The following is a 17,465-nucleotide window of genomic DNA, read 5'->3' as shown; positions in this document are numbered from 1 at the left end:
GTGGGGATGGTCGCACAATTCTACGAACACACAGAAACCAATGACTATTATATCATTGCTACCTAAGTATATACATCATTTATGTATTTTTCTCAACATTTTGCTACAAACATTTGTTTCTGTTAAATCTTTTAAAAACAAATTCGTTGAGGTGAAATTTGCATACCGTAAAAGTCACCTGTTTTAAATGTACGATTCAATGATTTTTAGTAAATTTACTGAGTTGTGCAGCCATCACCACAATCCTGGAACTTTTAATCACCCCTAGAAGATCCCTTCTGCCCGCTTTGCAGTCCATCTTCACTATGCCCACTCCATCCCCATGGCAACCACTGATGTGCTTTCTAAGTCTATAGATTTGCTTTCTGGACATTTCATACAAACAGAATTGCACACTCTATGACCTTTTGCATCTGGCTTCCTTCACTCAGCATAATGTATTTGAAGTTCATTCGTATTGCTGCGGGTATCGATAGTTTGTTCCTTTGCATTGCTGAGTCATGTTCCATTATTAGATGGAAGGACCGGCATTTGTATATCCATTCATCAGTTTAAGGCCGTTTACACTGTTTCCAATTTGGGGCTATGATGAGTAATGCTGCTATGATCCATCTAATTTTCATATTTATAATGTTTAAATGCAGCAAAAGTATTTCATTTTTGTCAACAGATCATGTTCCAGAATTAAATAAACGATTTTTAAAATTTTTTATATTTAAGCTATTTCTAATTATCTGCTATTAGGAGAACTCTGGGATGAATCTCTTATTATTCTCATCAATATTTTTTTTTCATTCTGTTGAATATTTCCTCCTAAATTGGAGGGTCTGCACATTTCTCTGGGTTTTGACGTGTCATCTTATTGCTTTCTAAACGGGCTGTATATGCCACACTCCCAACCCCAACACTCCCAGCACTAGTTGTTTTCATTTTACTTTTTTTCTCCCTGGGGGGTGGGAGTGGGGTGGTACCAACAGTGTCTGTCAAATAAGGCTCCATTTGTTTTGTTATCACCAGGATGCCTATTTTCCTGTTGATCCATTCAGTATTTGTATTGTGTGTGTGTGTGTGTGTGTGAGCTGTCAGTCCAAGACCTGTGCCCATTTACCAATGGTGACTTTTTTTTTTAATGGTGATTTATTTTTTTAAGTCATCAAACTCTTATTATTTATAATCAGAAAGACTCAGTAATCAATTCATTGAAAAACTGAAAACATAATAGACATATTATAATATGGAAAGTGAACATTTCTGATCACAAGGTAGTATACTGTAGGTGGTTTGTGCTGGCTTGTGAGAGTCGACTGTGAAGTTTTCAGGACTGCTGTGAGGTGGTCGTCAAACACAGCCATTATTAAACACTACATTATAGAAACTTACAGTTTAATCAATTATATCAACACAAGGTAATAAATACTCAAAACATGTTGCTTTCTAATTATTTTACCATGCTCAACTATTCCCTATATTTTTGGCCACGTGGTGGAAGTGGTATGCTTCCGAGCATCTCTTCCCGGTGCCACGTTCAATGGCATCATGTTAGTGGCTTGAAATCAGCCACAGTGGGAGGATTTACACTATAGAAATTGGCAAACATCACAAATCAGAGCTCTCTCAGCACCTTATAGAACCAGTTGTTAAACACTCGCCAGCTTATTGTTGTTCTAATCCCTTCCCCGGGAGGTGTTTGGTTTTATAGTCTTGTGCCAGTTAATGACAGGGATCTGTTCTGAGAAGTGCCTCCTTAGGCAATTTATTCCTTGTGCAAACGTCAAGGAGTGTACTAACACAAACTAGGTGGTCTAGTCTACTACGCGCCTAGGCTCTATAGTGCAACCCGTCGCTCCTAGGCTACAAGCCTGCATAGGACATTATTATACAGAATACTGTAGGTGATTATAACACAGTGTTCTACTTTTATATAACTGGCAGTGCAGTAGGTTTGTTTACACCAGTATCATCACAAACACATGAGTAATGGGTTGCATTACAATGGCTATAGTGTCACTAGGAGATAGAAATTTTTCAGTTCCATTATAATCTTATGAGACTACCATTGTATATGTAGCCTGTAATTGACCAAGATGTCATTATATGGCACTTAATTGTGCATATATATATGTATATGTATATGTATACATATATACATGGTTATATAGTCACATAAGCTTTTGCAACCTGTTTTTTTTTCAGTTAACATTACATATTTTGCTTCTTTCCTTATCACGTATATATCTTTAATTCATTTTAAGAGTAATATAATATTCTCTGTATGTGGATATGTTGTAAAGCATTACTATTTATAAAAATTTTGCTTGAAAATACCCAAATTGCAACAAATAAAAATCACTCACTATCTTGATGGCATTTGAATTATAAAGAAATAAAACTCACTTCTTTTTGTCTCTCCCCTTTTCAGTCTCTCCCCTGGAAGTGATCAATGTTCACAGTTTGGTTTATGCCAATAGCAAACTTTCTCTAGGCTTATACATATATTGCTCTATATAGGCTCATGTACTTTGAGTTTTAGTGAAAAATCAGATCATGCTATTTTACATACTGGGCTGCAACTTGCTTTTGTCACAATATATTGTAACAATATTTTGTAGTAGTTGAGAGCTTGGGCTCTGGGCTCAATTCTTGGCTTCATAGTTTGTGGCTTTGAATAAGTTACTGTGTTCTGCTGAGCCTCAGTTTCCACATCTGTATAATGGGATACTAATCGTATCTCATAGAGTCGTTATGAGGATTAAAGGAGTTTAATGCATGTAAACCACTTACAACTATGCTTGGCACATAGAAAGCACTCGGTAAGTATTGGCTGTTATAATAATCACAATTATCATGGTCAGGTCATCGTATATATGCATCCATCATATAATTTTTAATGTCTGCCTAACATTCTTTATTTAGATGTAGCATATTATATAAACAATTCCCTTTTCATAGACAGGTTGTTTGCAATTTTCCTTTTACACAAACAATACTGCAATTAAAGTCCTTCCACACCTTCACACACTTAGGCTATTATTTCTGTGAGAAAGCATTCTTAGAAGTGGGATTTCTGAGTCAAATGCACACTTTTCCTTTATTCTTCTTTTTCTTAGCTTTTTATTTTGAAATAATTATGTAGACTCACAAAAAGTCACTGAAATAGTTCAGAGTCCCTGTGCACCCTTATTCACTTTTCCTGGGTGACAACATGTTACACAATTATAGTACATTATCAAAACCAAGAGACCATACATTTTAACTTTTAATAAATGGTACCAAATTACCCTCTTACAAATTTACATCAACTTAAACTCCCAATAGCAAGGTAGGAGAGTAATTTATTTCCTATATCTTTGCCAGCACTTCAGCAAGCAATCTATAAAACCTTTGCCAATATGATGGGTAAAACAGTATTGGTATTTCATCTTGCATTTTTGTGATGACTAATGAGGTCGAGCACCATTTTCTAATGCTTATTGTCTACTGTACTATCTGTTAATTTCCTGTTTATACTCTTTGTCCAGTTTGTAAGTTATTTGCATTTTTTATTTGAATGTTTTATTTATCAAGGAAAGTCTCCATGTATCTGTCATATACTGCAAATATTTTCTCCCTGTCATATGCCTTTCAGTTCCATTTTACCCTCTTCAAGTTTTACATTTTTATTTAATCCAATTGTTCAGTTTTTCCTTTTTATGTCTTCCAAATTTCATGTTTTGCTTAGAAAATATCTCTCCAAAATTATACGATCTTGTATAATTTTACCTTGCTTATCTTACATTCCCTGGGAGATGCTGAAATCTTGTTAATTTCAATAATCCCTGTGTTTCACAGATGTAACATTAGGGCAGTTGATTTAATCTCAACCAGTTGTTACACCCTGACTTTAGCTTTGCCACATTCCATTATTTGTGTTTTGGTTATGTTCGAACCTATCCATTTTTTTCATTGGTAAACCAGAGAATTTCCAAGCCAACAGGTGTTTTGGTAGTTGGAAGATCAAAATGTTCTCAGCTAATATATTCTCCTCCCCCCTCCCCGCCTCCCCTCTCCCCACCTGCTGCAGGAGAGGTGAAGTGTGTGAAAGTATTTGCCCAAGGGACACTCGCCATCTCTGCCTCCAAGGACCACACGCTGCGCTTGTGGAACTTACTCTCTGGCCAGGAGAAATTCACCATTTGGGACGGAGGCTCAAAAGATCCCACTGAACCTCAGATCTGGAGCCTTCATGTTGACGAAGCAAAGAAGGTTGTGTATTCAGCATCTAGATCAAAGGTAACAAAAGTGGCTAATACAAATTTGGTCACATGTGGCTTGCATCTTGCATTATGTTTTTATTGGGCAGTACAGGCTTAAATATTAGAAAAGTGTTGGTTGATTTAACACTGATTATAGAAATCATCTTCATTATCAGCAAAAGTTTAGAAAAGAAAGTAAAGATATAATAAGTAATAATAGATAATCCTAAAGATAACCATTGTTAACATTTACATGATTTTATGTGACGTGCGTGTGTAAAACAAAATTGGGATAAAACTATATATGCAGTTTTATAAAGCTATTTTCATTTGTCCAAACCTTAAATATTCTTCAAAAACAGCATGCTTAGTGATTTCATAAGATTTTATTGTATGACTCCACTATAGCTTATTTAACTTTAAATTCCTTATTGTTGAACACAGACGTTGTGTCCAGTTCTTTGCAATTTCAAATAACTGGGATAAATTTTCTTATGCATGTATCTTTGTGTGTATCTCTCCTTATTCCTTTACTATAAACTGCAGAAGTGGAATTAATGGGATAATGTTTACTAAATGGTCACTGTTGATAAAAAATATACTTTTTGTGTATGTGTGTGAGTTTAAACAGGAAGCCTGTTTTAATCAATAATTACTTGTAATGGACATAGATGTTGATGCATATAGTATGGCTGGCTTTTTCTCTATTTTTTAAAACTTCTTATTTTGGAGCAATTTTAGATTTATGCAAAAGTTATAAAGATATTATAAAGAGTTCCCATGTGCCTTTGATCCAGCCTTATCGAATATCAACATCTTACATAACTACATTTGTCAAAACTAAGACATTAATACTGATTATTTCTATCAATCTAACTCCGGCCTTTATTTGGATTTCATTAATTTTTCTACAAATGTCCTCTTGCTATTCCAGGATACCTTTCCCCACGCCTTTTTATTTTTGAACAGGTAGAGTATTGAAAATAAAGTGAGTGGACTATAAAAAAAGAACAGGTCTTGTGTTCGACTCTGGAGAACAAGCAGCCTAGGTCTCCCGCTGAGTTTTCTCTTCCTTTTCATCCTCCCGTTAGGTCAGCGCTTGGAATCTGGAAACTGCAGAGATGGTTTTCCGTATCCCGGGAGATGCCTCCGACCCTTGGATGTGTATGGCAGCATTGGCTTCCTGGGCCATGCTGCTGACGGTGTCCAAGGGTGGTGTGGTCACTCTGTGGAGCTCAGCCACAGGAAAAGCGCAGGGGAAGCAACACTTGTCCAGCATCAAAGAAGAAACTCCTACCTGTGCGGTCTCAGTCCAGAAACCGGGAAAGATGGTTATTGGGTTCAGCAAGGGTTCCATTTCTTTGGTAAGCAGCTTTATTAAATACGATGCCAGCATTCACTCAGGTCCAAAGTGCTCAGATGTCCTAAAGTTGGGAGAAAATAGCTCACCTTTGATCTTTTAATAAATGACATTTGGCTTCCTAATTCTAGGGATTCACCGTTCAGCACAGTTCAGGAAACATCAATTGGTGTCTCCCGGGGGGTGGCTAATGTGGGCCATGGTCGGCTCTCAGTCCTGTTGGGGATACTCTGGGAGATGGTATAAGAACTGTGTCAGAGCTTTCCCCACCGAGAAGCCAGGAGCTGGGGCATTATCTGCCAGCTCCATCAGTGATTGGGTGAGGGCTGCTCCCAGGAGCATTAACACAGAGGCCAAGGGTGCTGGCAGGATGGGGACAGGAGAGACTGAGCTCCATTTGCCCACATTAGTAACTAGCTTGATGAGCCACATTCATTGGCTGCCTTCCCTTTCCAGTCTCAATTCTCTACTCTCTACCAGTGTTTCCTGGGGTCAATTCCCAAATAAACTACTTGCACATAAATACTATTCTCAGTGTCTGCTTCTGGGACAACCCAAACCAGATTCCCACTGGAAAGTAACCTCTACCACCCCCCAAAATCTGGTGGTCAGGCTATAAAAAGAAGAGAGAACTATCCCATGATTTGGAAAACTGATGGAGGGGGTTGAGAAATAGGGGGTCTGTAGAGTCTTATCAGTGCTCAGACCCCAGCCCTGCTGGAGGGAAAGTCTTGATATCACCCTCAAAACATTTGGGACTGTGGTCAATACATGTAACTAAAAATGCAATCAAGTCCAGACTGAGCCAATGTACAGATTAGATTGATTCAGGCCCCTCCATACCAAAAGCCCAACCAAAAAAGCATATCCTTTGCTCAGGGTAAATATTATTTACTTTAGGCTCTACTGTCCTTTTATGTACAATACCCATTATAATTCAAAAATTATTACAAGCAAGAAAATGGGACTATAATTAAGAGCAAACTGGAACCATAATCAAGAGCGAAAATAATTAATAGAAGCTGACACGTAACTGACTCGGATGTTTAAATGATCGGATAAAGAACTTTAAAATATGTATGATAAATAATGGAAAAGGTGAATAACATGTGTGAACAGATGGGGAATTTCGAAAACTTTAAATCAAAACTAGAAAAAAAGACCAATTGGGAATTCAAAAAATAAAAAAGACTGTCAGAAATGAAGAACGTATACAGGCTTAATAGCAGACTAGTCACAGCAGAGAAATACCAGTGAATTAAAGCCAAGTTAATGGAAATTATCCATCATAAGTGTAAAGAGATAAACAAGGGGGAAATGAACGGAGCATCTGAGACTTGAGAAACAATGCCAAATGTCTAAAGGACAATTAGAGTCTCTGCAGTAAAGGAGAGAATGCGAGTGCTGCAAAAGAAATATTTGAAGAGATAATGGTTGAGCGTTTTCCAAAATTTATATAACACATCAGGTCAAAGACCCAACAACTCCACCCACTAGATACGAAGTGTCCTCCCAATGTTAACCACCAAAAATGTCTCCAGACATTGCCCAATGTCCTTTGGGGAGGCAAAATCGCACCCCAGTTGAGAACCACTGCCCCAAACACATTAAGAGAAAAAGCAACTTGCAAACAATATCTATGATGGATTGTACAACAGAAGTTGCTCCTGTAAACGTTTGTCTATGCAAACGGTTGCTCACCAAATGTAGACAAAGGTTCTTCTGGGGAGAAGGAAGGATAACAGAAAAGGTGCAAAGAAGTTTATGGTGTACACTTTTTTAAAAAATGGTATTTTTTAAAAATCTTATACAGTATTATTGTTTAATCTGTTTAAGTTTTTTAAAGAATCACGTTTAAAAAAATAGCAACATCCATGAAGAAATTCACTTTCTCCTATGCCTGCTAAATAAATGTTGAACAAATATTTTTTAAATATTGGCTTGAATTGGTGCAAAGGGCTCACTTTCCTGGGCTGCCACACGTCCCCCTGCCCCCTGAAATAATGAACATAAAGCTTTTGGCACACGGTCTTGTGACAGTCAGGGCCTCAAAACTCACTAGCTGGATTGAGGCTTCAGAATCAGGATTAATGAATGAATTTTCTCTTAGACTTGGATAAAATTGGTTCATTTCTTCAACTCAGAAATAGGAAGAATGGTGCTGCCTTCCTGTGGCTCCAACCTATGTTTTGATCTTATTTGAGATCTCCAGACCTCTTCTGGGGGCTGGAATGTTCTCTGGGTCCCTGAGTTGGTGACAGCAACAACAGTAGTAATAATACCTGCCCCTTTGGGAGGGCTGACTATGTGCCTGGCGGGGTTGGTGGTGGGGGATAATTCTAACACACTTCTTAGCCCATGATAGTCCTGTGAGGTGGTCCTGGTATCATTACCCATTTAACAGATGAGAAACCGAGGCACCCAGGGATAAAGAGATTTGCTTAGGATCACGTCGCTGGTGAGTGGCAAAGCCCTGCTTCGGATCCAAACTCTTGACCCTGAACCCTTACTGTTGTGGAAATGCTCGATGGGCATCTTTGACTTTGCACAGGTTTCTTCCAAAGGAGACAGTCTGCTGGAGAAGCTTCCGGAAGCTGTGGGGTTCTTGGTGGTCTCTGAAGATGAATCCCTTCTGGCCGCAGGTAGCGTTTAATTTCACTCACTGGGGAGTGCTGAGGAGACAGCTCTGGATTTGTTTGGAAGTGGAGCGGGGCTTGGGGAAAGGGAGGAGTCCTAGACCAGCATCCAGCAAACTTTTTCCACAAAGGGCCACATTCTGCCACAGCTATTGAACTCTGCCCTTATAATACGAAAGCCACTCAGACAGTATTTCAAAGGGGTGTGGCAGTGTACTAATAAAACTTTCTTTATGGATGCTGAAGTTTGAATTTCATATTTTCATGTCATGAAATAGTTATCTTATTTTGAGTTTTTCTAACCATCAAAAAATGTAAAAACTATTCTTAGCTTGTGGGCCATACTAAAATAGGTGGCTGGCTAGTTTTGGCCCACAGGCTGTGGTTTGCCAATCCCTGTTCTGGACAAATCTCCTAACCTTTCTGGGCTTCTGGTTCATTATATTTGAAATGGGAGTGATTATCTCCGCTGGATAGTCACAGGGATGGTGGGGAGTCCTGGTGGTCTCTGAAGATGAGTCCTTTCTGGGTGAGAGGGTGGAGTACCTAGCGGGCAAGCCAGCCCCTACAACCCCTGCTTTTATGGACTTCCAGGCTAACAAGAAAGATGGAAAAGTAGGGTAGGCACAAGAAAGACAAGAATCAGAGGCCATGGGAGCATGTGACAGGGTTCTCTTATTTAGTCTGAAGCAGTCAGGAAAGGCTTCCTAGTGAAGGTGACCAACAGATGCTCCACAGCCTGATTTTTTTTTTTTTTTAATGGGCTATTTTTTTTCAGATCAGTTTTAGGTTCACAGCCAAACTGAGTGGAAAGTACAGGGTCTTCCCATACACCCCCTGCTCCCACACATGCATAGCCTCCCCCATTATCGACATCTCTCACTAGATTGGTAAGTATTTCTAACCAATGATCCTTCCTTGACACATCATCATCACCCAAAGTCCACGGTTTATATTAGGTTTCACTCTTGGTATTGCATATTCTATGGGTTTGGACAAATGTGTAATGACAGGTATCCATCATTATAGTCTCAGACAGAGAATTTTTACTGTCCTAAAATCAGCCTGATGTTTGCAAAACCATTTGCAGGGGTCAAAGACACTCTAGACAAGTGCTGTCCAATAATGCAAAACACAAATATGAGCCACATTAAAACTGTGAATATTCTCATGACCCGATTTTAAAAGGTAAAAAGAAACAGGTAGCATTATGTTAATAATATATCTTATTTAACCCCTTACATCTAAACTTCAACATAAAATCAATATAAAAATTATTAGTGGTATATTTCACATTATTTTTTAAATTCTTGTGTGAGGTTCTTGAAATCTGGTGGGTCCTGTATATTTATAGCTCATTCTGATTCAGATCAGCCACAGTAATAGCCACGTGTGGCTTGTGATGACCTGATTGGAGAATGTAGAGCTGGTAGATAAATGCTTATCTTCCAAGATTGACTGATGGATGATGGATTGATATATATACTCTTTATCCTGTTTCCAAAAGAATTTCAGGTGGCTTAAGTATATGCAAAATATAGCATGGAAAATGGTACAAAAGAAGAAAGAAAAACAAGGGTAGGGATGCAAAATAGAATCAGAACCAAGGCCCCAGGCATTGAGGATCTCGGTGACCTAGAAACTTGTTACAGTTGGGTTTCAGGTGTGGCTCTTTCCAACAGCCAATGAGAAGAAGGAGCCTGAACAGTTTCCCAATCCACAACGCAGGGAACCAGCCTGTTGTTTGGGAGATGCAGTCCTTATTTGCCCACCTTCCTGCTAGGGGTCCTCTCAACATGACATTCACCCAGAACATGTTTGGAACGCAAGTGAGCACGTCCCCTTGGGTAGGGTTGCCAGATAAAATACAGAATGGGCAGTCAAATTTCAGATAAACGAGTCAAGTTTTTAGTATAAGTATATCCCACCCAATATTTGGGCTATACTTATACTAATAAAAATTTACATCATTCATCTGAAATTCAAATTTAGCTGGATGTGGTGTTGTTGTTATTGTTGTTGTTGTTGCTATTTTGCTAAATCTGGCAACCTCTTCTCTCCCTCATGTTCCCCTCCTTCACTCAGCTCCAGCAACACTGGCCTCCGTGCTGCCCCTCAAACCCACCTCCTGGTTGTCCCATACGGTTCCTACCCTTCCAGTGTCTGTCACCTCCTCATCCCTCTAAAGTCAGCTCTCATGTCCTGGGGCTGCCATAACAAACTCCCACACAAATGTGGCGGTTTAAAGCAACAGGAATTTCTTCTCTCACAGTTCTAGAGGCCAGGAGTCTGAGGTCGGAGGGTTGGCAGGCCTGGCTCCCTCCACAGGCTCTAGAGGAGGGTCCTTCTTTGCCTCTTTTAGCTTCTGCCTTGTGACTCCTTGACTTGTGGCCACATCTCTCCAGTCTCTGCCTCCATCTTTATAATGCCTTCCCTGCCATGTGTGTCTCTGTGCCTTTTTCTCTCGGTCTGCAGTCCCCTAACTTGATTGCCTTTATCACAAATTATAACCATTTTATTTTCCTTCCTCCCTCCCTCTCTCCCCCATCCCTTCCCTCCCTCCAGTTTCTTCCCTCCTTCTTCTCTCCTGTCTTCCCTTCCTCTTTTCCTCTTTTCCCTCTTTCTTTCCTTCCTTCCATCTTCGAAGCGTGTTTACTGTGTCCAGCTCTGCGCTAGGTTCTGAGATACCGTGAGTAGCCCAAATTGGCAGTCCCAGTGCTCTGAAAACTCATAGTCTTGTGATAATAAATAACACTACTATTCTTCTGTGAGATTATTGATGACTGTCATCACCCCTCCCCAACTGTAGGCTCTGTGCAGAGGGGGGCCATGTCTGTCTTGCTTACCATTTTATTTCTTGCACTAGCACATAGTAGGTATTCAAAAAAATCTCTGTTGACTGAACTGATTTACTCTCAAGGTCCTCCAGGAATGAAAGGAGTAACCCAGGTCCCTGCCGTTTCAGGCTTTGGCAGATCTGTGCGGATATTCTTGGCCGACTCACAGGGGTTTCATCACTTCATGGCCACCGATCTTGAACATGAGGACGTAGTGGAGACGGCTGTTTTTGGTCCTGAGAACAATCTGATTGTCACTGGGTCCCGAGATACACTCATTCAGGTGAGGGGGAGACCCAGGGCCTGTCACCTCGCCTCTGCCTCTGGAATCAAAAGAATGATTTTTCTAGGGATCTTTGGACTTCGAAATACAGAAAAACACAGAAACTGGTGCAGGCAAAACCAGGCAGGTCATTGGGAGCATATGAGGGAGTTTTCTGGGATCCAGCGACAGACCTGGGGGGAATTATCAAAATATTCAATGAAGGAGATGGCATTCCCACTGAATTTGATGTACTAGGCAGATTTTGACCTTCAGAGTGGAGCAAGATCAGAGGAGAAGGGAGAAAAATTCCCGTTAAGCTCAAAGTTCTCAAGGCTGGTGAGAAAGGCAGGTGACTGAGTAGTGTTTCTCCAATGGTCTGGTCTCAGCACATCTTTACGGTCTTAAGGATTATTGAAGACTCCTCGAGCGCTTTCATTTATGTGGGTTATATCAATTTGATTTATATATTTTTAACAAGTGATTTATTTTGGATTAATTTTAGAATTTACAGAATTGCCAAGAGAGTCCCCAACATTCACATCTCATATTACCCTGAGCCCTTTGTCAAAACCAAGAAATTAACACTGAGACAATACTCTTAACTGATCTGTAGATTTTGATCTGATTTTTACCAGCTTTCCCACAAATGTCCTTCTTTGTGATTCTAGGATCCAATCCAGATCCCACATTGCATTTAGTATCTATTGATAATTATCATATTAAAAGTTAAAAATGAGGAAATCCAAAAATACTTATCCATTAATTCATCAACATGACATGTCAACATAATAAGATACTTTTATGAAAATAACTCTATTTCCTGAAACAAACCAAAAAAACTCATGAGAAGATTATCAATGGTTCACATTTTGGCAAATCTCTTTCAAGTCTGGCTTAATTGAAGACAATTAATTGGACACCCCTGTGTGATTCTGCATTCTCTTATCTGTTGTAGTTTCGCGTGTCCCATAACTTCTGAAAAACTCCACTGTTCACTTGTGAGAGGAAGAGAGTGAAAAAGGCAAATAATATCTTAGAATTATTATGAAAATAGTTTTGCTTTTACAGAAAATATGGGGGTTCCCTCCAGGGGTTCCCCAGAACACACTTTGAGAACTCCCATGATCATAGTCTGATGAGATGTGGGGAAGTGTGAGAAGGTGGAGAGATGTGAAGGCCCTTGAACCTCAGCCTAAGGATTCACCTTCGATGGACAGATAGACTCAAGCATATTTCCAAACAACGGCAGCGTAAGGAAAAAGTCAGCTCTGTCCCTCTGCTCTCTATCCTCAGATATGGAGTCTATCCGAGCAAGGGACCCTGCTGGACATCCTGGAAGGTGTTGGGGCCCCTGTGAGCCTGCTGGCCCGGGGTGGAGCCTTGGTAGCATCTGCTTCCCAGCAGTCCTCATCTTTTAAAGTCTGGGATCTCACTTATGCTCAGAAGCCACGGGCCTCTGCCCCATTCCTGGACCGCACCGGCCTCACAGCTGTGTCACACAACGGAAGCTATGTTTACTTCCCCAAAATTGGGGACAAAAACAAAGTCACTGTTTGGGACTTGGCAGAAGGTTTGTATGAGATAAGCATGGTTGTTTGTGTGGGCAAGCAAGCATTGAAGCCCCTGTCTTGGTCTACTCAGGCTGTGTCACCTCAGGGATTAAACAACATAATTTATTTCTCACAGTTCTCATAGGAGGCTGGGAGTCCAAGATCAAGATGCCAGCAGATCTGGTATCTAGTGAGGGTTCTCTTCATGGCTTGCAGATAGCTATCTTCTCATTGTATCCTCACATGGCAGAAAGCAGAGAGAGAGCAAGCTCTCACGTCTCCTCTTACAAGGCACTCATCCCATTCTGAGGGCTCCAACTCCACGATCTAATCATCTCCCAGTGGCCCCACCACCAAATACCATCACATTAGGAGTTAGGATTTCGACATATGAATTTGAAGGGGACACAAATATTCAGTCCATATCACTCCCATAATTCCAGTCAAGTTGGAAATGGCTAATAGAAAACAGGATTTGATTTTATAAATTTCTAGCATAAGGCAATTGAATATTGGTTGTCAGTCTATTTCAGTTCAGTTTGCCCAGAAGCATGTGATGGGGAAACTTGCACAGGTGGTACATAGAGGGACAGCTCCAGGAGGAGCCTGAGAAGGGGCAAGGAAGCAGGCTGGGGCTGGGGAAGGACCAAGCAAAGAAGCGGGCTCGGCCTGATCCCATGGGGAGCTCCAGACCATAAATTGCACCTCAGTGTTGTCCCATCTCTAGACAAGGCAGTCATTGGCTTGGTGACATCCTTGGATGGGGCCGGGCACAGCCCCTGGGAATTTCCAGACGAGGGTTCTCTTCATCCGAGGGCAGTGGGCAGCCTTGGGGTGGGTGAACTGGCCAGTAAAGGGGGTCTGGGCATGTCACCAACAGTATCTGCTACAATCCCCACTGGGCAAATGGATATATAGAAATTCCTTGTTTATGATAAAATAATAAGAGAAAATAAATTCACTCTCAAGTCCATACATTCGTGGATTTGACAGACATTTGTTTAGTGCCAGGCTGTGGAGGGTGAGCAAGACAGATTCTCAGGGTGCTTACCTGCTAGTGGTGGGGGCAAAGCAGACACAAAGCAGCGGAGTATGGGGCTGAGATAGCAGTCTGCGGACTCTGGCTCACGGGCCAAATCCAGCCAGGCTTATCTGTTTATATATTGTCTGTGGCTGCTTTGGGGCTACAAAGGAAGGGTTCAATGGTTGCAACAGAAAGCATGCAATCTGCAAGGCAAAAAAGTATTTACTCTTCGGCCTTTACGGAAATTTATAAAGGAAATGTTTGGGAAGAGGTCTGAGAGGTCATGTGACAGGAGTGGGAGGTCACTGGAGGCTGTTAGGCAGGAAAGTGAGATGACGCGAGTTTCGTTTTTAAAACTTTGCCTAGTTTGGGGGGGAGGAGTGGAAGCAGGGAACCTTGCAGTAGCCGAGTTGAAGATTATGAATAATAAAAGTATTGAAAAAATTGGGAAAACTGTGGAACGAGCATTTCTATGATCTATTCTTGATGCAATCTTCTCCCTGTCATGGCAGGTGAGGAGCAAGATGCCCTGGACACCTCCAATGAGGTCAAATGTCTGGAGGTCGCTGAGCAGGCCAAGCTCCTTTTCACTGGCCTCATTTCCGGCATCGTCCTGGTGTTCCCCCTGAATTCCAGGCAGGATGTCCTGTGCATCCCCCCTCCAGAGGCCCGAAAAGCCATCAATTGCATGGCCCTGAGTAAGGGCGAGGAGCACTTGGCCATTGCCTATGACAGCATCGTCTTGGTGCTGGACATCAGCCCCGGGGACCCCTGTCCGGTCATCGATGGGCCAACCTACACCTTCTATACCCAGCTGCCAGAGACCATATCCAGCGTGGCCATTCTGGCCGATTACCGTGTGATCTACGGCATGACCAACGGTGATCTCTTTCTTTATGACTGTGCGAATTCCAAAGTGTTCCCTCTGGAGGCCCACAGGAGCCTGGTCACCTGTGTGGAGGTCAGCCACAAGGAGCAGCTGGCAGTCAGCGGGTCGGAGGAAGCCCTACTCTGTCTCTGGGACCTGCAGGCATGCAAGGAGAGATTCGAGATGAGTTACATGGTGCGTGGCCGGCCACACCACATGCATGCTAGGTCCATGTGTTAGAAAACTGATGACAGGTGTCATTTATTAAGTGAATACACAGTGTGCCATCAACCAGGGTCAGGACTATGGTAAGGTAAGTGAGGCACTAGTCTCAGGAGCAGAGTTTAAGGGGGTGCCCCAAAACTCGGCAATCAATCAAGAGAAATATTTTGATACAATGTTTCAAAAAATCACGACCAATGCAAAAGATCTGCGAAGAACAAAATTATCAACATTTTAAATAAAGACAGGATCAAACCCTGCACTGGCACAGCCCTGCCTCTCTTTCCTCACCCTACTCCTAATTATGTCATTCTTTCAGCTACTAGTTTTAACTGCGTAACCTATGCCAGGCCCCTTTCCAGCAGTGAGGAAGCGTCTGTGACCAAGGCAGACGCTGAAAGTCCCGCCTCCTGGAGCCACATTCTAGTGGGGGAGACTGTGAGCTCTGGAAGGGCAGGATCTTTTGGGTTTTACTCACTTAGATCATCCCATCCTTAGGATAGCTCCCTATATATCCTCAGGATTCAATAAATGCTCTTGAAATAAAAATATAGTAGCAAATATGTTATGAGTTGGGGAGCAACAAAGGCTTTGAAAAAAAGGGGCAAGGTCAAGGGGGTAAAGAGGGGCAAGGGATGCTATTTAAGTTTGGTGGAACAGCATTCTAGACAGAAGGAACAGCAGCCACGAAGACTCTGAGGAGGGAAACTGATAACTCCTTTACATACATTAAGAGTCTGCACTGCCCATCTCATACAGAGGTATTATAATTTTTGTATCAATATTATTAAGGGCTATGTTATATATTTACATATTCATATTACATATGCATTACATAAAATATACATGTTAAAATATAATTTTATATTTCAATCCTCACGACAATCATAAGGTTGGTGTTATTATTCTAGTTTTTCAGATGGGAACCAAGGCCATATCTTAGGTTGCAAGGAATAAAAATTGTTAATAAACACAAGGAGATGATCTTGTAACTAAGAGAACAGAGTATGTGTGGTTTCATCTTAAAAGGCCTTTGTTTCACCTGATTTATTTATTTTTATGGAGCCACTATAAGGCTGGGATGTAAGTGATTTTTTTTCTTGTTGAGATGGGAAATGTCACCGCAGCAGTTAAATACACCTAGCTTTCTGTTTTTGTTTTTAAATAAACTCAGTTTTGGAATAATTTTAGATTTACAGATGGTACGAAGGTTCCATCCACCCACCTCTCACCCAGCTTCCCCTGATGTTAATATCTTATGTAATGAGAGAGTGTTTGTCAAAACAAAGAAAATATGGGAACAATATTATTAACTAAACTATAATGACTTCATTGGGATTGTACGTTATTTGACAGATTCCTTTTTTCTATTCTAAGATCTAATCTAGGATCCCATATTACATTTAGCACAGAGCTTTTAATTAAAGACAAGTATGTCTAATTCTTGCATATCTGAGGTTATTTAAGAATTAAATTCTATAATTCCTGTTTTCCAATGCAACATATTGCTAAACCTCTCAACCCAATTTCAGTGAAGGTGTGTTTTGATCCTATGAATATTGATGCCACCTATCTCTCCAGGTTTTCAGTGGATCCCTCATCCCCCTTAGGGTGCTTACAAGCCTGGCTTCCTACACACATGCTTTGGGGCTGGTCTCTTGGGTGTCTTTCAGTCTGAAATCAAGATCACATTGTCTTTTTCAACAGAACTCTTTCTGCCGAGGAGTCCAATGTGCTTGCTTTTCCAAGAATGACAAGTATGTATATGCGGGCTTGAAGGATCGCTCCATAATCGTCTTAAGTGTGCTGGACGGTGAGTCATTTTGCTTTGAGGGCAGAGCTAAGCTTAGATCTGGAGAAGGCCCTGCCCTGGGCATTAGAGGGCCTTCTCCGACCTCCTCTAGCTGGTTCCCTCCCAGTCTTCTGCAGGTCAAGGGGACAGGCCCACTTGGAGCTACAGCTCTCCTCTATACCTAAGTTCTAGGTACCTGGAACTCCAAGACACCTTGCCCACTTGGCCTGGGGCCCTCTTTAGGGCCTGTGCAGGCCTCTTCCCCAGGTGCATCCTTATGAAGACAGACTACACCCCTACGGTGCACACCCCTAGGCTCAGGGTGGCCATGGGGTGGTGTACATGGAGTCTGGAGATATGAGCTTGGTGGAGGGTTTACATGTATTTGTGTGAGGTCCCTAAGGGTGTAGGGTGGAACTGGGTATGGGAAAATAAGGGGGCCAAGCCACAAACAGCTACATTCCAATGTGGAGCTGAGAAGCCTGAGAATTTTCAACCCAAACCTGACCTTCCAGGTGGTTTAGAAGGCACATTTATCAATGTAGGAGGGTAGAGCGTATTTCATTTAGTAGTTTATTAGCTAGATTTGTAACATTTACATATGAGCCTTGATTCATTCTCTTGCCCCTGGTCCCATAAATGTCAGGGGTGACTTGTTTAAGACTAACCACTTTGAAAA

The 17,465-nt window shown here is 41.4% G+C and overlaps 1 protein-coding gene across 1 annotated transcript in view; it reads left to right on the top strand.

Annotated features, from left to right (window-relative positions):
- The window catches only part of NWD1 (NACHT and WD repeat domain containing 1), a 43,602-nt gene extending 26,624 nt beyond the window's left edge, over nucleotides 1-16,978 (top strand). Inside the window, exons 10-17 of the mRNA XM_023534571.1 lie at nucleotides 4,061-4,269; nucleotides 5,324-5,596; nucleotides 8,144-8,234; nucleotides 11,194-11,348; nucleotides 12,624-12,900; nucleotides 14,417-14,967; nucleotides 16,702-16,807; nucleotides 16,914-16,978. Coding sequence (XP_023390339.1) covers nucleotides 4,061-4,269; nucleotides 5,324-5,596; nucleotides 8,144-8,234; nucleotides 11,194-11,348; nucleotides 12,624-12,900; nucleotides 14,417-14,967; nucleotides 16,702-16,807; nucleotides 16,914-16,978 — 1,727 coding nt within the window. The remainder of the gene's footprint in view (nucleotides 1-4,060; nucleotides 4,270-5,323; nucleotides 5,597-8,143; nucleotides 8,235-11,193; nucleotides 11,349-12,623; nucleotides 12,901-14,416; nucleotides 14,968-16,701; nucleotides 16,808-16,913) is intronic.
- The last annotated feature ends 487 nt before the right edge of the window (nucleotides 16,979-17,465 follow it).

The sequence above is a fragment of the Pteropus vampyrus genome, unplaced genomic scaffold (assembly GCF_000151845.1).
Source record: "Pteropus vampyrus isolate Shadow unplaced genomic scaffold, Pvam_2.0 Scaffold126, whole genome shotgun sequence".
In the NCBI taxonomy this organism is placed as follows: Eukaryota; Metazoa; Chordata; class Mammalia; order Chiroptera; family Pteropodidae; genus Pteropus; species Pteropus vampyrus.
The sequence above is the reverse complement of the archived record's forward strand: the minus strand, read 5'-3'. Positions and strand labels throughout refer to the sequence as shown.